The sequence below is a fragment of the Protomyctophum parallelum genome (genome assembly GCF_964188405.1).
Source record: "Protomyctophum parallelum genome assembly, chromosome: 23".
Taxonomy (NCBI): domain Eukaryota; kingdom Metazoa; phylum Chordata; class Actinopteri; order Myctophiformes; family Myctophidae; genus Protomyctophum; species Protomyctophum parallelum.
The window spans coordinates 12,362,748-12,385,550 of record NC_139715.1 but is presented as its reverse complement, the minus strand read 5'-3'; the positions used below and the strand labels follow the sequence as shown (position 1 = coordinate 12,385,550).

The following is a 22,803-nucleotide window of genomic DNA, read 5'->3' as shown; positions in this document are numbered from 1 at the left end:
TCAAAGCTTTGCTTCTGGGGGGTCCCTGGGGGGGGGGGTCCCTGGAACAACATATTTTCAGATGGGCGTCGGCATCCAATTTCATACATTTGTAGAATCGTCTTAAGGTCTAAATGGGTTAAGTTTAGTTTGAAAAATCTCCGGCGCTTTTAACAAGCTGGAAAGGCACCACTCCAGCTCCTGCAGACGGGAACCAAAGATGGTGGCGGCTGATGGCTGCCAGTGTGTGCACACGTGCCTGTCAGATAGAGCAGTACTTAGTACTTCTCTGAAACCTTTTCCATGCCAGGGGCTCCCCCTTAAATTCACACGTATTAGCCCCAGAAAGGTTGGCGGCGTGTTTCATGAATCGGCACGAGGCAATCGCATGGGCCCCGACCGCCACGAGGCCATCACCCAGTCGGCAGCGAGAGGCACGGAGCGACGTGTATGATTAGGCACTAATGCAGTCACACACGCACAGCGAGACACGGCGGACGTTTCCTATCCAATCCATCTGCATTTGGCTCAATATTCAGATTGGATTTTCTCCCCCCAAAATGCTTAGAAAAGCACAAAGCGAGGACATAATTCCCAAATCTATTAACATAATGGTTCAGTGTCACAAAATTCTGTCACAGACTAGTATGCATACAAGTCTGTGTGTGTGTGTGTATATATATATATATATATATATATATATATTCACACAGGTGTACAGTATGCGCACGGACGCCTGTGCCACGCACACATACACACAGCTCAGTTTACGGCTAATCCACGGGACAATGTGTTAAGAATCACAACGGGATGAATTCATAATGACACTAATAAGCCTCGACTGTCTGCCGTGACCGGTTAATGCTATAATCGTTTAATCTCTGGCAGTGTAAAGGCGGCATATTACACGCTTTTAGTCACACCGCCCACCTTTTGACTGGCATAATAGGTTGGCCGTGTGGAGCCACTCGCCAGCGATGGAAGAAGTCAGGGACTTGCAGTGTTAGAGAGGCTGGGGCTGAAATCACGTAAGAGGGCACTTTAATAGGACAAAAATGACGAAAATGGCAGATCTACAAGCTCACAACGCGTCAAGAAGCTGTGAGTCGGCTGTCAGCAGCACCAGTGACTGCACGGGTCACACCCATGCAGCAACACTGACACGGTCAGCGGAGAGGCTGCTGTCTCTGTGGAGAGCCGTCTGTGGAGAGACATGACCCGGGAGGGGAGGGGAGGGGAGGGGCAGCAACACCGCCAGGTAATCTCCACACTGATTTGAGACTTGAGAAAAAGACCCATCTCAGCCAGTGTGAAAGCCTGTCTGGCGGACATAAACTCCTGGATGTCTCAAAACTTTATTCTATTAAACTCCGATAAAAACAGAAATAATACTCTTTTCGGCCCTCCAGAATCCACTCAAATGCTAAAAGACAATCTTGCCAACCTCTCCATGAATGTTAAATCCACTGCAAAGAACTTATTACTACAGCGGGAGAGAAGTCTTTAGAAGTCAATCTGCAACTTTTCACCTGCAATGCTTGTGCTCGCGGTCTGCAATGCTTCGAAAGCAAGGAAAAGTGGCCGAGTTCTACTTGGTCGCACGTGGGTATTCGCACACTGAAAATACCCGATCTACAAGTTCACAACACGTACATGTATTCTGAGCTTAATTATGTATGAGACATGGCATGGAAATAAACATTAGGTTACGAATGACAGTAAGCAACGAATGCGTCAACAAGCAACTGTTACAGTACAGCATGTTCTTTTAGACATTCTTTTTGAGTGGTGCAACCACTCCAAGGAACAGCAATGTCCGTGTTAACCTGACTATGTGACTATGTAACTATGTATGTGACTACTAGAGACCTGCAGATGGCGGATTTAGCCACGGTTGCCGCGGGTAACCGCGGTTGGCGGATGGTGCGGTTAATATAAATTATTAAAAAGGATGGTGCGGTTGGATAGCGGGCGGATAATGCATTTGCGGTTGCGGGTGACAAAAAACTCCATCGGCAGGTCTCTAATTAGGATGTATTAGGATGTTGATATTTAGGATGTCATATTTTGACAGGAGGAATTGCCTGTCATAATTTGACCCCCCTGTATTAGGATGTTGATATTCATTCATCAGCCAACACTCCCCACTCACAGGTGTTTCTGGCACAGCTGTTGTGCCAGAAACAGAGAGATAGTGCTGCACTGTTGCCTGCGAGAGAGAGAGAGAGACAGAGAGAGAGAGAGACAGAGACAGAGACAGAGACAGAGAGAGAGACAGAGACAGAGACAGAGACAGAGACAGAGACAGAGACAGAGACAGAGAGACAGAGAGAGAGAGAGAGATGCACCACTCAGTTCTTGTGTACAAACCTCGATAGAGAGAATGAACAGCATGACTGAATCACCTGTTGCGAAAGCAGGGGGGAAACTATGGTATTAAATAATGAGACTTAACAAAAAACATCGCACCACGTCTCTCACTTTACCTCCGAAAGCGCTTCCATTTTTCCAGCTTGTTCCACGCTAGATGCCTGGCATTAGGTGGAAATATAAGCCACGATGACAGACGTCTTCGGTTCCCTAGAGAGGCCATGTCCCTCGTCAGAGTAGCTACAATTCAGGAGTCCAAGCTCGCTGCCTTTCCTCCTGCTACGCCAACATGCAGCTGCCCACGCATGGGAACAGAGGAAAGTGCGGGGCCATGGTGAGGACAGGCCGGGAGGGCCCATCATCAATTAGGTGGTTTGGGCACAGAGGAATAGGCAGCATCTGTGGCCATGAGCCAGCCTCCGTTCTGAATCATTACTCCAGCCCAGGTAGCCACCCGCCCCTGCTCTCAACCGCCCAACCCCTTTTTGTGGTTTCTCATTAGAACTGGAGCATGCAGGGATGGAATGGAAGGAGAGGGTTTCAGCAAGGAAATCCACATTCTCTATCGGGGATGACTCCAAAGACGAAAAATAATGACTTCCTGCTATAGGGCTGCTGTTATGGATAAAATTGTAAACCCAATTATTTTTTTACCCAGCTATATTCTGCGAGCAGATATTTGGCCAAAATAGCTGATCTACAAGCTCCACGATGCATTGTTTTGCGACGCGTTGTGTCATTGTAGATCAGCTATATCCGGGGAAGAGATTTGGTGTCGAGGTAGTATAGAGCCCAGTCAACTAAGCATTATACTCTAGGCCTAGGGTATGATTAATAATATAAGTATTATACTCTAGGCCTAGGGTATGATTAATATATATTAATATAAGTATTATACTCTAGGCCTAGGGTATGATTAATATATATTAATATAAGTATTATACTCTAGGCCTAGGGTAGGATTAATATTGTAATCATGATTATTAACTGATGGTACAAAATTGTGACGCACCGAATATTCGGCCGCAGAAAATATTATTATTACTATTCGGTTTCGGCCTGAATTGGCAGAAAATATATCACCAAATAGTGTATGCAATTAATGTATTCAAAAGAGCTGAATAAATGTTTTATGGACCCATAATAGTGATTATTATTTATTATTAATTTTGCCATAGCCATTTCTTTTGCCATAAATCAGGTAGCTTTAAGGTACGGCCATGACATAGGAAAAAGGATATATAATATTAATCATATTCGGATATTCGGTATTCAGCCAACTGTTTCCTATATTCGGTTTCGGCCAAGAATTTCCCTTTCGGTGCATCCCTAGAACTACAAAATTAAATTGAGAGGACAGGACATTGCTTTTGCCCTGTTATGACAGTGGGCCTGTCCTTGGAATGGAACATGGACGTTTCGTTTAGCCATTTTAACAGATTAAAACTGGGCAAGCATCCATGTCATTTAAGATTTTAGCTATATATCCAGTATAGCAACATGTGTTTTTCAAAAAACAGGATTTAGAACAGTGGCTCTCAAAAATAGAAGATATGCCAGCTCACATCACAGCGTGTCACATTGTGCCGTGCTGCAAAAATGTTGAATAATTTAGAATCTTGCAACACAAATCTTCTTTTTTTGGGTGTCCCTGGCACGAAGAAAATGCAGGCGACGGATTCGCTACCAAATACATCTCATTTTGGGGGTCCTTAATTGGCACGGAAACATTTGAGAACTAGAAAAAGTGCCCTTCTGGGCACAGGTCTCCACCAGGTTATCCACAGATCCGTGCAGTTAGAGGTAAAAACACTTTTGGGCCAGTTATAGCGCCACCTTGAGGCTGAGTTGAAATTGTTCATGTGGCATTTCGTCCTCGGCCTAGTGGGAATGTGCGTGCACAATTTCACGGAAATCACGCGATGTGTTCATGATTTGCAGCATTTTGTTTGAAACTGAGCACTCCTGTGAACTTTGGAAGCCAATCTTAACCAATCAGGATGGAGTCTGAGAAATCTGAAAGACCCGTTTTGTTGAATGGCTCTAGAGAGACTGTGTACTAATTTCCGTGATGTTTGGACAAAATCTGTAGGTGTACTGTGAAAAAACTTGTTTTGCACAAAGCGGCCTCCTGGTGGCGCTATAACAGGCCGTTCTGGAAAGTTTGGGGCAGAGGTTCATGGTTGGCATCCAGGGAGTGTGTGTGCAAAATTTGGCATCGACCGGGTTAACGGTGGCTGAGATTAGCTGGTCACGGACGGACGGACGGACGGACGGACACACGGACACACGGACACACGGACGGACGGACGGAGTGCAAAACATACTCTCCCCATGCCTTCGGCTGGTGGAGACAACTACTGAATTAGAAGGCATTTTTTGGGGTCTTAATGTCACACTAATGTCACACTAATGTCACACTAATGTCACACTCAATGTGCTCATATGAGGGGCGGCTGAAAGGCTTTTAGACGTTTGAATTGACACAACAGACACCACTCCAGCTCCCTCAGACGGGAAGCATAGAAGGGCCGGCTGGCTGGTGGATGTGCCAAAGTGACGAGACCAGATGTTTCATGAAAAGGAAAGACGACACCTTTGTGTATACCCAACTGCTGCATAGGTGTGCACGTGTGTACTGTATACGGTATGTAGAACACACACACGTGCTGTGAGGCACCTGGCACGCACGGATTATGTTACTGTACAGTACTTTTGTCCAGGGACCCCCGGAGGGCAACACAGTTGCGTCCTTTATCAATATATTGCGTCTAGGGACGCAGCCTATTTGCAACACTGACGTCTGCCATTTTAAATATATTTTGACAATCTTCAATAAAAAAATAATTATAATTAATTTACAAACCATTTCAGATGGGGGTACCCACACACACACACACACACACACACACAGACACACACAGAGGAAGAGGCAGAGCAAGTCCTTTTGGGCAGGTTTCAAAGTTCCTCGTGCTCTAATGAAATGTCGTCGCAACTTGAAATATTTCTGGAGTGAGGCCCTGACGTTATTGTGCCAGAATGCCACCTCTAGGGAGGATCAAGGAGGCTGAGGTCTGCCGGACCAAAGGAACTTCAAAGCCAGGAGAGATCAAAGCCCGAGGACTTCTATGTCCTGTTTTGGAAGTATATTTCACAGGTACACTTCCTACGTCAAGTAAAGCAAAAGTTCTCAAACTTTTTCCAAGTCAAGGACCCCAACATCGTATTTGGCCACGGACCCCCCCGTCGAAAAACAACAAATATGTTGTGCCATTACTATCCAAAATGCCCTTTTCTTTTCCCCCACACATTTTTCACCGTTTCACACCGATGATAATGCAGTATATTTACCATTCACAATTTAGACTTTTTAAGATTTGTCCAGATATACAGTAAACCCCTTCACCAATAGAGGGTGCTGCAAGTTGGCAGAGTTGATTTCATCATGACATTTTAGGCTGTGAAAATATTATATTAATACGGATAATATTGTGGGCATTCCTCTAGATTCCATTTGGCCCATGATTTTCTGCTGCTCTGTAGCTTTTTCGCTTCAAGTCTATTTTTTCACACTGTTGCATGTCGGTGAATACATTGACTATGTAAATACACATTCACAAAAATGAAATCCAATGCGTAATTACGTTAAACAATTCATTTTTGGTGAACAGCGGCAAGATTCTACCTTACTGACCGAAGGTTTATATATATATATATATAGGCTTGATGAGTGGCAAGAATTATTTCAAAGAGCACAATGAGTTTCCTGTGGGTGGACTGATAACTTCACCTCGTACCCAAGTCCAATTCCACGAAGAGAGCTGCATGTTATAGGTAAAAATTGTACTACGATATTCGTAACACGAACACATCAGTTGAGGTCTGGGGATGTACTAATGAAGCAATCACCACGAAGCGAAGATGACTGCCACTGGCTATACCAGTCCAATTACAGCAAATAATTTGAAGTCAATGGTTAACATTTCTAGCACACACACGTCACTATAACCCCTAGTCATGACATGGCATGTCAACTGGCAAACTTTGAGACTGCGTCTATGCTGTATAGTCAGTGCCTGAATGTATGAATGCAAAAACTAATTCTGACACTTTCTGTGCGTTCTGTGCGTCACGGCCTTTGCAACCGTGACAGGGAGTAAGATCGGTAAAGTCACTGGCATGACGCCTACACGAGGTGACAGTCAATTGTACATAAAACTGAGAAGTAATGACACGCAGGACGAGGCGTTCAGAGCTTTATCTGGAAGGTGACAGACCATGCAGGCATCCGACCCGTGTGTGTGCATGTGTGACAGACAGCCATGAGATAGAGAGAGAGATCTCTCAACACACACTCATGACATGGTTAATGTCAATTTAAGTAGGGAATCGGATGTCATGTCATTAAAAATGTTACAGTATTTTCAAATCTAACATTTGGTAAGATTTTCACAAGACGGCACTGCAAAATAGTAATAATAATAATAATAACTAGAAAAAGTGCCCTTCTGGGCACAGGTCTCCACCAGGTTATCCACAGATCCGTGCAGTTAGAGGTAAAAACACTTTTCGGCCAGTTATAGCGCCACCTTGAGGCTGAGTTGAAATTGTTCATGTGGCATTTCGTCCTCGGCCTAGTGGAAATGTGCGTGCACAATTTCACGGAAATCACGCGATGTGTTCATGATTTGCAGCATTTTGTTTGAAACTGAGCACTCCTGTGAACTTTGGAAGCCAATCTTAACCAATCAGGATGGAGTCTGAGAAATCTGAAAGACCCGTTTCGTTGAATGGCTCTAGAGAGACTGTGTACCAATTTGCGTGATGTTTGGACAAAATCTGTAGGTGTACTGTGAAAAAACTTGTTTTGCACAAAGCGGCTTCCTGGTGGCGCTATAACAGGCCGTTCTGGAAAGTTTGGGGCAGAGGTTCATCGTTGGCATCCAGGGAGTGTGTGTGCAAAATTTGGCATCGACCGGGTTAACGGTGGCTGAGATTAGCTGGTCACGGACACACGGACACACGGACGGACGGACGGAGTGCAAAACATACTCTCCCCATGCCTTCGGCTGGTGGAGACAATAATAATAATTTGGTGCAAGCTTTGCAGAGTGTGAGCATTCAAAACTTCAGACCACTTTTTTTGGAGTAGGTTTATAAATGTACAGTATATTTTGGTATTAATCTAATGTTGGCCAATACTGGCGAACTACGGTAGTTCAGAAACAATCCATAAGACGGAGGGACAGGTGTTGCGAAGAACCACCCTGGTGGGATGCCTATCCCATAGGCTGGGCGGAACGGATAAAGACAGTTTTCATTGATTAATATGCAAAATACTGTCAGTGTGAGCCGTGAGAATATATCATGCTAATCGACCCAGCAGTGTGCAAGATTATCGGAGGACAAACTGTTGCCCTCCATGAAGCGGTTTAGAGTCACTAAATATAAGAAAAACCGGCTAAAGAACTCTTTTGTACACCAGTCTGTTCTGCTTTGAAACCAAAATCGGTAAACCAGAGGACATGTTCTTGTTCCTGTCCGTTTCTGTGATGAGTGTCCTGTAGTGTATCTTTTTGTAATGTATTGTGTCTGCCTTGTCTGTATCTTGAACGGTGACGTCATGGACGCAAAACTAATTTCAGTGCAAGCTGACAATAGAGTTGTATCGTATCGTGCACGCGCGCGCGCGAGAGAGTCACGTTTTGGGACAGAATACCTGCTGTCCCAAAACCATCAGGGAGAGAAAAAACGACGAGACACAGATGAAGATATATGGTGACAAAGGGAATGGGAGATAGAGCGAGAAGAGTAATTGAGATGAGCGAGCAGAGGTGAGAGTAGATTCAAGAGGGAATAGGGAGAGATAAAGAGAGGGCAAATGGGCCGAGAGGTAAAAAAAAAAGAAAAAAGAAAAAAAGCTGCAAAGAAAAGAGGGCACTGTGACAACGGGAGAGAGAATCACAAGCGACAAGAGAAGGGATGAGAGAGAGAGAGAAGAAGAACAATATCACGAGTGTTAACAGCTGCACACATCCATCGCAGAGCAGCCTTTGATGTCTGTCGAGTTTTCGGAGAAACGCACCTGACTTTTGTATGAATCACAGTCACATGTTTGGGTAGGGCACGCACGCACGCACGCACGCACGCACGCACGCACACACACACTTTGCATGCAGACTACGAGCAAAGCACATCTCTCCCATTGTTTCAGAGGTCTTCTTATGCAACATGGGATAAATGAGCAAATACACGACGAGGTAGACAGACCATATTTTATGCTGAGGATGAAATGAAGCCATCAGCACGAGAGGAAGACGAGTGCAATAGACTGCCATTACAACAGCAGCTGGTGTAGTGGGTGGCAATTAGACACACACGCTCAGTCGCGCGCACACACACACACACACACACGTGCGCGCTCAGTCGCGCGCGCACACACACACACACACAAATGCTAGGCTGCACAAATTTGCTTACATCTGTGTGCGTGCGTGCGAGTGAGCACGCACACTTACACTTACACACAGTGCACACGCACGCACACGCACGTACACACAGCTGAGCTCCCCAATTATTTCCCCTGGCAGCTTTCATTTTAAAGGGTTAGCTATAATCGTGACTGGTATGATTACTGGAAGCTAGTGATTGCACACAGACTGGATTACAGTAAACAGATAAACTTTCAGACAGTTCCAGCTCTCTACGTGAAAATGGCACTTGGTTTCGCTTGGGAGGATCACATCAGAAACTGGAGAGGGGGTGGGAGTATTGTATCGTTTTCGTATAGGTTGTGAGACGCGGCTTGCGATTGGCTGAAGCGGGGTAGTGTGGTCAGTTGGACCGCGTGCCGAGGCGGTGTGGATAATGTCGGAGGGACCGAAACGAGCATGAGGATTTTAACCCATTTAGCCCATTCTGACCTGAGATGAGATTCATACGAGGTTTCAACTGGACACACGCTGGTCTGACGAACCCATTCTGACCTGAGATCAGATTCTAAAAATGTCAGTCGTTCTTCGATTTTTTTCAAAAATAGCAGACCTACAAGCTCGTATCGCGCCACTCGGTGGCGCGATATGAGCTTGTAGATCTGCTATTTTTCAATAGCTAAAGCATAACATGATGCTGACACCAAAATGGGTGCCCGGTCAGAATGGGTTAGAGGACGATTCTACAAATGCCTTCTAAAACGCGGCACTCGGTGCCGCGCTACGACATGTCATCTTTCATCCATCAAGCTCAATAAACTCACAGAGAATTCATTACGTCGCAGTGATCTACAATATTGAAGATATGACAACCATCAAAAAATAATAAATAATTGATGGCGTAGGTTTTTTTTTTTTTTTTTTACACAGCATTTCATTTGGACAGGGCAAGGAATGAGAGACAGAAAAGCAGGGTTTGAGAGGGTGGGGATGACATGAAACTGATGACCGAATGGGAATGGAGGGGGGGGGGGGGGGGGGTCTCTACATATTGGCTCTGCCTGAGCCCTTGAGGCCACTGCAAGACCACTGTCCAGCGTTTATTGTATTCTGAGAATACCGAGGTTCAATCTGATAAAAGGCCAGTTAAGACACATCAGTGTCCAGGTGTTACCCGTCGCATATCCATTTAAAATAAAGGAAAATGCAATCACACCATGAACACAGTTCTTCCTCAAACAAGCCGCTGAACGCCCATGATCTAATGTGGTAGAACCTTGGCTCGTAGGATAACCTGGCCATGCACAAACATTGTCCATTTTCATTTCATTTTTTTAAATTTGTGCTGCCTCTACTGCGCTCCGTGATCGAGAAACTGGAGGTAGACTTTCCAATCGCTTTTGGCCAAACGGCTCTCCAAGTCACACAAAAGCAAAATAAGCGAAAAATAAATTGCATGCCACAACTCGCTTTAGCCCCTTGACATTATTGTTATCCAATAGGCCTACGTGAATTTGCAAGTAATTCATGGTCTGGATTTTCTTTGAGTACACGACGGAGGGATAGAAATGCAACGAAAATGAAATCAAATGGCCCGGGCGGCTGGCGTAGCCATCTGGGCACCTGTGCTGGCAATGGAGCTTTATTTACAGTGTGCCGCGGGGTCGAGTCCCGATCCAGACGGCCTTTGCTTTGTATAAACATTGTAATAATGTAAATATTTCCCCCCCAAACGATCTACAAACTCAGGTTGTGAGCTTGTAGATCGGCCAGTTTCACTATATTTGAAATAGGGTTTTGAGTGGTTGTGGTACACACTACATACATTGAAAAGTACAATACAACCAGGCAGTCAAAAGTACAATATTTGTCTTGGAAATGTAGCTGAGTGAAACTCATACATGTAACCAAAAATAAATACTCAAGTAAAGAACAGATACTCTCTCTGTCTGGGCACCCGACTGGTAATCCAGTCGCAGTGTGCCGCGGGTTCGACTCCCGAGCCCGACACGGCCTTTACTGCATGTCTTCCCCTAACTCTCTCCCGTTTCCTGTCAGCCTACTGTCTGTCCCTTCAAAAAAGGCGTAAGCCGCAAAAAGAAATATCTAAAAAAAAAAAGAAAAGAACAGATACTAAAAAAAAGTACACTCCTCAGTCCTCAAGTACATGCACGTACTTTACAGTCACCACTGTGGATATCACGCTGAAAAAGAATCCTGTTTGACCCAGGCCTGCTCCCTATCCAGAAAGCAAAGTGCTCTCAAACAATGGGGATGGCCCAGTGGCAGATATCGGGGGCTTAAAGGCTGAGCCGGTCCACTATACTCTCATCATCTGTCTCTGCCTCCACATAAACAAGACGGACAGAAACCTTGTACGTCCAAAAAAAACTTTACTTGACGCTTTACCTGAAACGAAACGCTAACTTTAGTGAAAATAGACATTAAAAAAAACGAACAGTTGAAATGTGGATATACAAGGTTTCTACCATGGGAAAAACGGGCTGTTGGCGGCCAATTAATACCGTGACCTTCCCATTACTGAACAACCTTGTCAACCCATGAGGAGTCGAGGACACACCACAGGCATGAAGCACTTTCCTGCCCACGTTCTCTCCAAGTTGCGCACGAGTGCAGTGCCCGGCAAATGATTAGAGCACGGTATTAAATTTACTCTGAGCGAGTAGTGGGCCGTTTTTTTTCTTCTTCTTTTTACATTCTGAAGACACCGGAGGGGGAATTTTACCGTGCACAGTTGATGTATTGGGAGAGACGTAACCTTTTGCTTGACCTCGGCCATATTTGTGCAGTCTGTCTGTGTGCAGCAGACAGTCTCGTCTCACTGTATGCATGCTTAGCAGGAGCATTGTTTTGCCACCCTGCGGTCTGCCTATACACTGGGCAGAATACCAACACTAACAGCCTTCACAGAGTCACACTAACAGGGTAAAAAATACACGTTGGAAACGTTTTCTCAACGTCTGGGCCAGGGCCCACCAAATGGACCTCATAAGGGTAACTCTGAGAAAGTACAAACGGAATATAATGTTTGTTTTTTTATCTTTGGGACTCCCAATCCCAATCCATTCCATATACATTAAAATTATCTGTTTTAATGTAACTCTTGTGTAAAGGAAAAGTCCTTTGTTTCACATTTTAAGGACTACGATCTGTGATGATCATCTACAGTTGCTCTGGTTGAATCTCTTTCAGCACCGCTGCCGTAAAAATACATGCATTGTAGTAATAAACACAGAACCAAACAGAGTTCCTGTTCTTTTCTTTTTATTTTCTTTGCGAAGGGGTTCCCTGATTGCTCTTGTTGTAATTACTCTAGATAAGAGCTAGGTACCACAAGCTAAACTAAACTGTGAAATAGATTTGTTTCTAACCAATTTCTTATTTTCATATGAATTAGGGCATTCATTATATTCATATATTAGGGCATTTTTAGAATGTGAGCTAATTTTCGCATTTTAATTAATGTTCTTGACAGAGTATATTGTGGCATAGCTCTGATCCATAGCTCTAATGTGTTGCATTTAGAGCTATGTTACACTCAACTTCCGCCGCTCGCATGAATGCAGACCAGCCTCTCGTCTTTAGCGTAAATAAAAATAACGTTTTTGCTACTCACCAAAACAAAGGCGGGTTGTGTCATTAGAAAGCCTACTTTCCTTAGTGGGAATACTCTGAGCCCCCCACCACACGTATAAACTGTACTTTTTGGCCAGAAAGGGATTTTTTTTCACCGGAGGAAAATTATTCTCTATGAGGCAATTCTCTGGGAAATATCGGTAGAAGGCGCAGTGGAGTAACTTAAAGTATTTTCTTTCCCGGTGGAAACAAAATCCCCTTTTGGCCAAAAAGTACAGTAAGGAAAGTAGGCTTTCTAATGACACAACCCGCCTTTGTTTAGGTGAGTAGCAAAAACGTTCTTTTTTATTTACGATAAAGAGGAGAGGCTGGTCTGCATTCATGCGAGCGGCGGAAGTTGAGAGTAACATAGCTCTAAATGAAACGCATTAGAGCTATGGACCAGAGCTAATTGTGGCATGACCTCAGGCTCCTGACTCTCTAACGTGTGAATCAGGAGTACCACGTTAAGACTAGATCATAGCGGTCCGGTAAGGACGCACACACGCGCACACACACACACACGCACCCTTATCACACACAGAGTCCAAAGGGGAGTTGACACAAAATAACACAAAATGACACAAAATAAGCTTGTCCTCACACGAGGACACCCTAGGAGATGACTCATCCACTCAGTTAAGGCTCAACTCAGCTGGCAGAGAATGTGGGTCACTTTTAGGCACGGAAACGGGTCACCCACTTATGAGGATTGGGGGCCTAACATTGCTGATTCCATGAGAAAATGGAAATGACAATGCAGAAAAAAACAGAAGTAAGATAGGCCTATAGGTGGTGCGCTCAAAGGAGTGCAAATCTACGCCTGGAGAGCACAGCCAATATAATGGAAGATGGAGAGACCCCACGGGGAGGGTGTTGCAGAGCACTTTGTCCTACTTCTCCCGGCCAACACTCCCCACTGACACCCATGTCCCCAGCCCATAGGAATACATGCAGACTGTGGCTGACACCCATGTCCCCAGCCCATAGGAATACATGCAGACTGTGGCTGACACCCATGTCCCCAGCCCATAGGAATACATGTGACAAATCACCCTGCACGCGCGGCTTCCTCCCCTTAACGGGCAATTCGGATACAGACGCTCCGCGGTGCATTGGAACCCCCAGACTCTGCGGTGGTGGGCAGCTACTTTGGAATTAGTACAGGAACTCTATGGAAAATACACCTATAGAAACAGAGCCTGGAGAGGCAGCAGCAGCGACCGCACAGCAGGAGAGAGAAGCCAAGAATGACAGCGGCAGTTTAAATGAGCCGCCCTGATCAGGTAGAGATTGCACGTGACGCGTTCACAAGTTGTCTGCCTGAACTAGCTATGCAGGCTTCGCATCATTTAATGTGGGAGTAAACTGCCTTTGGTGAGGCCAGAATACAGTACAGTAAGTAAAATAGCCTAGTGAATATTTTATATTTCCACTCCATTTATCACTCTTATCTTATTTACCTTATTTTTATGTAGGGATGAATATTTTGATGATTTAAATGTAGTCGTGTTCAAAGTAGGTTCAGGGGTAAAGACCACCTACTGCTTATCACGGCCACTCGACAATCTCAATCGCTTCCCCATCTACCACCCTCAATCATTAGCCACGCCCCATTCACAATCACCCATATCCACTACACCTGTATTATTTAGAGCCACTTTTGTCGGTCCGTAAACAAGGAAGTGAACGGCAGTGTGAATGCGCAAAACCGGTCTAGTGTGCTTAAATCCCTAACCACACCAAAGGGTCAACCATGCAACTCCTTGGGTCAAAACGCTTGCAAGGAGTTAACGCTAAAACCGTCTTGACCCTTTGGTGTGGTTTGGGTCATTGAATTCCATGCATGGAATCACTAGAGTCAACGTGGGTCTGCAACAAGACATATCACACCGCAGGGACAACGCTAAAACCGTCTTGACCCATTGGTGTGGTTAGGGCTTAAGAAGGAAAGGCTAAACAAAAAAGGCATAAAAAAAATGTTTTTTAGAATATGGTTTGATATCAATAAAAAGGACCTAAAGACACCTATACAGTACACACCCAAGGCACCCCGTGGTTCTGAGGAAAAGAGAAGGGAACCCGCACACTCATATGCTCCAAAAGATGGTTCTGATCCTAAAGATGTGTATACACGCCATTAGCATAATTAGTGTCAGCTGTGCGTCCCTCGGTTGCCAGAATGCTAAAACAGCAACGTGGAAGGACAGTTAGTATAGCTGGGCCAGAGCACGCCTCCGCACAGCATAGCAGTCTAGTTCTGGGACAGTGAGTTCTGACCAACAGGCTCTCAAGCTCCTACACTGCAGGCTACATTCTCTGGCTTCTCACACTGCCGTTTGATGCAAACAGCCAAAATAACAGCCAGTCTCGCTGACAGATTCAGCAGGAAGAAGCTTTTTTTTATGACTGAATGTCAACACGCATGTGTGTTATGTGTGTGTGTGTGTTGTGTACTGGCGCCTGTCTGCCTGCGTGACTGTGTAACGCAATACTGCAAATAAAGGGAGTCACTATTCTGACTGATTTAAATGTCCTAGATCCGTCTTTGCCTTAACAGTATCTCCCAGAGCGTACGTGTGTGTGCGTGTGTGTGTGTGTGTGTGTGTGTGTGTGTGTGTGTGTGTGTGTGTGTGTGTGTGTGTGTGTGTGTGTGTGTGTGTGTGTGTGTGTGTGTGTGTGTCACACTTCCGCTGCTGCACATACTCCTGTGATGGCATTCATATTTAAGGAGGTGTGTCATTAACATTTTACTGCGGTTTGTCAACGGAATCTCATCAAACTTGCATCCCTATTTGGAAGGCACATTATGTGTAACTGAGCTAAAAATAAACGATGCAATTAATATATGCATCAACAAATAAAAGCCGCCAGCAAGTGCAAGTCATGACAAGGTTGTTTGGGGATGATTGCACATAAAATAAGTTCCCTATAATGTTGGATATAATGACATTAACCAATTTAGGCCTGACTAAAAAAAAGTCTTCTGAAAGAATATATATTCAAAGATTTGTGCCACATTTTCACGACTTTTCAAAAATAGCAGACCTACAAGCTCGTAGCGTGCCACAGCTTGTAGATCTGCTATTTTTCAATAGCTAAAGTATAACATAAAGCTGTTTTTTATCTTCGTTGTAATTGCAACTACATCCAAAGGACAATAAATACAAAAAACAAAAACAGCAGGATTTTTGTATACAGTAGTTTAGAATGTTTAGCTCACAAATCTACAGTTTAATTTGGGGTGAAAAAGTTTTTAATTTTGATATAGTTGCCTAGAATGACCACTGACCAGTTATTCTTATCAGTCCCACACCTGACAGCAGAGTCTACATCTTTGTAGATTCACGCTAAACATTCTAAAGTGGAAAAGAAAAAAGGGTTTAAATGTCGATACGGTTGCCTGAATGTACAGCTATTCTTTTAATAATCTCCCATTGCGTGTTGTTCCAAGAGTTTTGTACAGCATGTGCAGTGGTTCATATACTAGGCTATTACTGTCGGGAGTGTAAAAGTCTTTGGTTTGTTGGAAGATGGACGGTCGGCAGCAGCTCCATGGAAACAGGACTATGGGCTTCCTATCCTACCCTCTCCCACACCATGAGCCCCTGTGCCTGCCACCATGATCGATGGACCTTTGAATCCAACCCGCAGCCCAAACTACATCCCGGGATTTTAATAAGGATAGGAGTGTGTCTTCCAGGGAAGTTAGCCGACTTCTACACCTCTTGACACAGTTGTTCATCTTCATCTGCCCCCCCCCCCCCTCCCACTTGTGTAATTTTTGAATTTTGCGTAGGCTATTCAAAAGATGTACACGCTCACAGCGAGCTTGTCATCAGGGATGGAGCACATGACATCACGTGACATCATCAGGGATGGAGCACGTGACATCACGTAACATCATCAGGGATCAGGGAGCATGTGAGATCAATATTGGCCCTGCAACTCTACATCTGACCACAAACCCTTAGATCTCCACAGGAGAGCTGACCTGTTCTGACATTCCATATGTTGATCCTTCCCCATCCATCCTTCCTCTTCGATGTCTCCCATTTGACTGATACCTGTCCATTCAAACTCTAGACGGGCCCGCCCCAACTAGAAACTAGAGTTCTCAATAGGCCCAAAAATTAAGATCTTACCCCCCCCCATGCCAAAGCACCAGCACTCGCCCAGCAGTCTGCTGTCACCCAGAATCGATATGAGAAATAAGGGCCAATACCGATACTTTTCCGATACCGATACAGTATCGGGACATCACATATACATACATACGTACATACATACATACATATTTTTGTAACATTTTTGAAGAAAACAAACCTTGAAAGTGTGAGAACTACCGATTCGTCAGGCATTCGTAGAATCGCCCTCGGGTCTTAACAGGATATGGAACTTGTGCAGAACCTCACTATCTAACACCTTACTTACAGTATGTGGCATGCATTTTAGCTGACACTGCACTTCCAGGGTGGCAGCTTGTAGATCTGCTATTTTTCAATAGCTAAAGCATAACATGATGCCCATTCAGAATGGGATAAAGAACCCAGAGGGTGAACCAGGGTTCAGGTTCCTGCGCTGGTGATGGACAGCCCACCTTGTGAGTTTCACTTTGTTAGCAAAATGTATTTTGCGGACAGCTGTGGTGCGGCAATTCGTTGAGCGCTTTGACATATTATAGGGAAGGGGTCGGCCAACCTTTTCTGAGGTGTCAAGTTTTCATTTTCTTGATAGTCAAGTGTGCCTCTCACATGACAGCGAGCGTGCCAGTGAGCACTCTCTTCCCTGCTTGTGCTAATGTTGGCACCCATGCCATAAAAATAACAACATGTCACTTGTTATTACATTTGGCCTCTCCACCTGTAGGCCAAACTGCCAACTGTGGCATATGAACATTGAACAATGTCATTCTTACAGAAATGGGCAAAATAGCAGCAGCATGCAGTGATCAGGCAGCACTGTCTCTGCATGCAACACCTTCATCCCTCAAAGTTGTACATCGAGAGCCCCGTTTTTGATAGCAAGCCTAAAATGCACATCAGATCAGCACGACCACACAAGCCAAGCTATTCAGCACCGCCGGCAGCGCCACTCAAAAGTTGTAGCCTAGCCTATACTGTAAAAATTACAAACAGAATGAATCCAACTTACCACCGATATCAGGCCGGAGCGTCTTGTCGTAATCCTTGAGTAAATTGTTGAGGATGTTAGTGGCGTCCGCCTGGTGACTTCTCGGTACCAGCATTTGATTAATGGTCATATCGTGGTGATCTTCATCGTCTTCATCGTCCATGTATTCTAGGTGATCGGAACTGCATTGTGGGGGGGGTGAATGAAAGGCGAGGAGGCATTATTGGCTAATTTTATGATTAGGCCTACTAAAAATACAATAAATCTGGAGGGATATACTTTTGTATGAAACTGAAAACGTAGGCCATCTAGAAAGCCAATGTCACATGCGTCAGTTCTAGCAGCCTATATGACATTATATAGCAAGCCTAAACGCCCAATTATCTTCCATGCATGGATATCAGATTCGTTAATAACATTAGAATTCCCAACAGACACATTTCGAAACTTTTTTTTTCCTTTTCGAAAATACAGTTTATAATTAAGGGGGGGGGGGGGGGGGAATAAAGACAATTAAACAGACATACCGAGAATGAACGGCTTGAAGTAGCACGACAATGACCACAAACTTGATGGTCATCTTCCCATATGAGCGGATCGCCTTCGGTTGATCACAGACCTGGAGGATGATTGATGGAGATCCGTGCGATAGAGTTCGTCCCCCGCCGCTGTATAGGTGTCTGTCTGCGTGCGTGTACTATATCTACCGTCAAATCCTTCTCCTAAACTTCTTCATCCGCCCACGATATACTTTCTCTCCCGCTGCTGGACATCCGCGACCACATCGGGGTTTGATATGAGCCGAGCCTCTCCCTCTCTCTCTGCCTCTCTCTCTCTCTCTCTCTCTCTCTCTGCCTCTCTCTTCGGGGATTCTCTGGGGCGCTCCGGAGTCCTCCTGACGCACCACCAGGCGGATCAATTAATGGAGCAAATAATCTGGCTCGATCCTCTCTCCTCCTCCTTCTCCTACTCCCCTTAACGCCGCGCCTGCAACCGGTGTGTGGCTGTGTGTGCGGCCGAACTTCGAAGACGGTGGTGCGCCGCTCAAAACGCGTCAGCTGCTGTTGTTGTTGCGGTTGTTGTTGTTGTGTTGTGTTGTTAGCCTAATTAATTAGGCGATCAGCCAAATCGATCGATTGTCCTCAAGTTGGAAAAGTCAGGTATAGGCCTGCGAGCTTGCAGGTTTGAGGAACGTAGACAGACGCCTTCCCCATAAACTCTCAGCTCCTAAAAGTAGCCTAGTAGTACTACCCAAACAGGGTTTGAATTGACTTGGAATTAGGCAATCACTGTTTACCAATCACTGGCTGGCTGGCTGGCTTGTGGCTGCCTTGTAGCATTGCTGCGTTTGAAGAGACTAGGCTACCCCCTAGAGGATGAAACATGTATTGCTGGAGGAAAAGGAAATGCATAATATGCAACGTATCTGGAGTCTGGTCTATATCTATATTATCTACTACATTAAGGGCCCTATTGTCGCCAGTGCTATACCCCTTATTCCTATAAACGTCTTTGCCTTTTGTACTATTTTGAAAAACATTTTTGAATAGTTCAAAGCCATTGAAAAATTTTGAATAGTAGTAGTAAAATAGTACAAGAAAAGTGTGTGTGTGTGTGTGTGTGTGTGTGTGTGTGTGTGTGTGTGTGTGTGTGTGTGTGTGTGTGTGTGTGTGTGTGTGTGTGTGTGTGTGTGTGTGTGTGTGTGTGTGTGTGTGTGTGTGTGTGTGTGTGTGTGTGTGTGTGTGTGAGAGAGAGAGAGAATCATCTTTGCTGGAAGGTAATTAACGCTTGCGGCAAACAATGCTGTCTTGTTTATTAATCGATAGTCAGATCAATGTTGTGCCATCTTTCCTCCCCGAGTCAAATGAAGTTACCAACCGTGATTTATTGAAGGCTCACAGTCACAATCTATCTGGCTGTGCAGTGTATGCTGCACTCCAGCTCGTCAGTTTGTGACAGGTTCAAAATATTAAATATATATAGGCTATTATTTCATCTCTATTTGACAATTTCTAGAAATTAAATACATAAAACCCACATGTTATGAGCTGTGGGGGGAGAGAAAAGAAAATATGCAAATCCAGTGGAGGATTTAAAAAGCGAGGTTTAATGCATGCAAGGCAGCCCCACTGTCTCCACTAATTGCCTCGTCTCTAGCCCTTCTAGGAACCGCTGTTCCAGCCCTCTTAAGCCCTTTAGACCTGACATCGAAATTTAAAAAATGTCTTCCAGGTTTTCCGAAATACCTATGTTTCTATATCAGTGGTGCTCAGTATTTCATGTCAAGGACCCCCAGAATTATCTGTATTTGTCCTCGGACCCCCATCTGAAAATATGTTGTTCCAGTTGTCCCCTCAGAAGCAACGATTTGAGTTAAAAAACGTTCGCTCTGAAAGAATATATTAAAGATTTGTGCCACATTTTCACGATTCTTCAAAAATAGCAGATCTACAAGCTCATAGCGCGGCACCTATAGGTAAAGCATAACATAATGCTTACAACACCGAAAAGGGTTCATGCCCAAAATGGGTTAAGCCCTTTCGCTGTTTCACAGACTGCTCCATGTTTATTTGCCTCACAAATGAGAGACCCCCATGTTCAGTTTCCTGTCCGTCTCCCACTGCCCCACGACGATGACGAAGCTTCGGCTATAGTGCATCCGTAGCCAACCAATCCCCACATTTGTGCCATTGGCACACAGCCGCCCGCCACACAACTGTCCAGATGGACGGTGGCACGGTACATTGCATGGAAAAACAAGAACTTTGACAAATTGACGTCCACCGGGCCATCCAGGGCTTAAACGTGGCCGCACGGGGCCCTGCCGAACAGGTGGGAGCAACTTAAGTGACTGTGGAACTAAATCCCCTCTCCCGCCACAAGCTGAATGCAAATGCGTCCGCTGCTGCTGTGACTCAGTGTGGACTGGTGGTGGTGGTGGTGGTGGGGTGGACTGGTAGTATAAGGGGTGGAGGGGCAGGGGGAGGAAGAATGTATTGACAGAGATGACAACTACAGCAGCGTTGTTGTAGTTGAGTCCAACTAAAGCAAGTCGAAGTCAAGACCAAGTCCCAGGGGTGTGTGTGTGTGTGTGTGGTTCGAGACCGAGACCGACGGGAGGTGAGACCGAGTCGAGACTCATTTGGTACAGAAAACATTGCAAGAGCAGGCAGGCGCGTCATGCTGCACTGTTACTTAACAAAGATAGCTGTCTATAAGCGCCAGACAGCTGCTCTCTTGTAATATTCATGTGAATGGGCTCCTCATAATATGGGTATAAAAAAAATATATCTCATTGCATTGTAGTGACTTGTGACTCCAGGTGGAAATATAGTCCCAAGTCCCTTGGTCCGAGACACAGTCAAGACCGAGTCAAATTAAGGGGCGAGACCGAGACGAGACCACGTAAATGACAATGTGGACTCGTCGAGACCGGACTCGATGAGTCAAGGACTTGAGTACCACAACACTAATATAACGACGACTCTGCAGTTAGTAACAGATGGCTGTGCATGTATCCATTGTGCCGTGGACTGGGCCAACTAGTGCTCGCAGCAGGGGCCCCTGGGGGCTGGGAATCTAGGTGGTTCCACATAACAGCAATAGGATTGAGCACCAGCCTATACATGAGTAGTAAGTAAGTAGCCTTGCTGAGCCATGAGGCCCACAGGGCAGGAGCCTATCTCCTGTTTCTGTAGCGTGAGGCAGCTTGATGTACAAGACAAGTACAAGTACACCCCCTGGACATGAAGCTAGTATGTCGCAGGGACTTACCCCCAATCCAACCCTTGATGCTGAGTGTCAAACAGGGAGACATTGGGTCCCATATTTACAGTCTTTGGTATGACCCGGTCGGGGATTGAACCCCGAGCTCCCAGTCTCAGGACGGACACTCTAACCACAAGGCCACTGAGCTGGTGCCTAGGAGGCATGCCTCATAGGCATGCCCAAATGTCTGGCATTGGGTCCTATGTGGAGCCACATTTATTCATGCAGTCAAAAAACACAATTCCCCTTTTGCAAATACCAATCAGAAACATACTTTATCTCGTGTACTTGGCCTTGCATGAGAAACAGGAGATAAGACTCCTGACCTATGGGCCACATTATAAAGCTACTTACTTACATTCTGTACTTACTTGGCCTTGCTGGTACAGAAGATAGCTGAGGACAATGTGGGTTTGCACAGGAATCGGAGGTTGTAGATAGATAGATAGATAGATAGATAGATAGATAGATAGATAGATAGATAGATAGATAGATAGATAGATAGATAGATAGATAGATAGATAGATAGATAGTGTGTAACACAAACACACTGTTGTGTGTTGACTCTGATGAAGACTGCAAGGTCGAAACGTTAGTCGTTTTGTATACTCAGCACCTAAATAAAAGGCTCTAAATGTCCGTGCTGCTCCAGTCTCTTCTCCTTATGCAACACTGTTGTGTGTTTGTGTTACACAGCTGGGAGAAGCCCAGAGCAAGACGACACAGTGAGACATGCAGCAAGTCTAAAAAATGAAAAGATTAAAGCACTCCTTGGGCAATATGCTCACTGACTTTATTTTTTTTATTTTTTTTTTAGCTTTTGTTTCAGAGTAGCCTATGTCTGATGGCAATTCAACAAGACATTGTTCTAGTAGTGAGCCATGAGTCTGTGTTTTTTTTGGTTCATACCCTTAAAATCCATCCAGGTCTGGGTCAAAATGTAAACAAAAGTGCTTCTTCAACGTTCAAGTGGAGCATCCGCTTCAGAGATGAGGTGCGCAACATTTTAAAGTTTGATTTAAATCTGGAAAAACTTAAATCTTTTTTTTTAAAGAAAAAGTAGTCAGTCACACATACAGTACTGTATACACTTGAAAACATTAATAAAGAGATAGCAGCCTGATGAAGAAAAACATACACTTAATACACTGAAAGTCAGCATCAGACTTTGGCTCTTCCCCCCCCTCCCCCCCTCCCCGAGGGCATAAAACTCAACACTGAAACGTCAACAGCTTTCTTTCTTGTGACATTCAAAATGAAAATGGGAGCTGTCACAAGATACTGTAGAAGAAGAAAAAAACACACAAAACATTGTTTTCCTCGTTCCGTCTATTTACATGATTCTGTGAGGACCAATTTTTCCAGAACGTTTGTGGCCGTTAACAAACTGCTTCGAAAGCTTCAAACTTTCTGCTGTCACACATGGATGAAAGCCTTGCAGGCAAAAAGTCTCTTAAAGTGAGATTTCTTTTTTCTTTTTTTCACA

At 44.8% G+C, this 22,803-nt stretch overlaps 1 protein-coding gene across 1 annotated transcript in view; it reads right to left on the bottom strand.

Annotated features, from left to right (window-relative positions):
- LOC310854444 (gamma-aminobutyric acid receptor subunit gamma-3-like) overlaps positions 1–18,334 on the bottom strand; it is a gene marked incomplete at its 3' end in the record, with an annotated part of 159,740 nt that extends 141,406 nt beyond the window's left edge. The window contains exons 1-2 of the mRNA XM_083759101.1: positions 18,077–18,334; positions 17,571–17,731 (exon numbers count right to left, since the gene is read on the bottom strand). Coding sequence (XP_083615227.1) covers positions 17,571–17,731; positions 18,077–18,129 — 214 coding nt within the window. The 5' untranslated portion in view covers positions 18,130–18,334. The remainder of the gene's footprint in view (positions 1–17,570; positions 17,732–18,076) is intronic.
- Between the last annotated feature and the right edge of the window lie 4,469 nt (positions 18,335–22,803).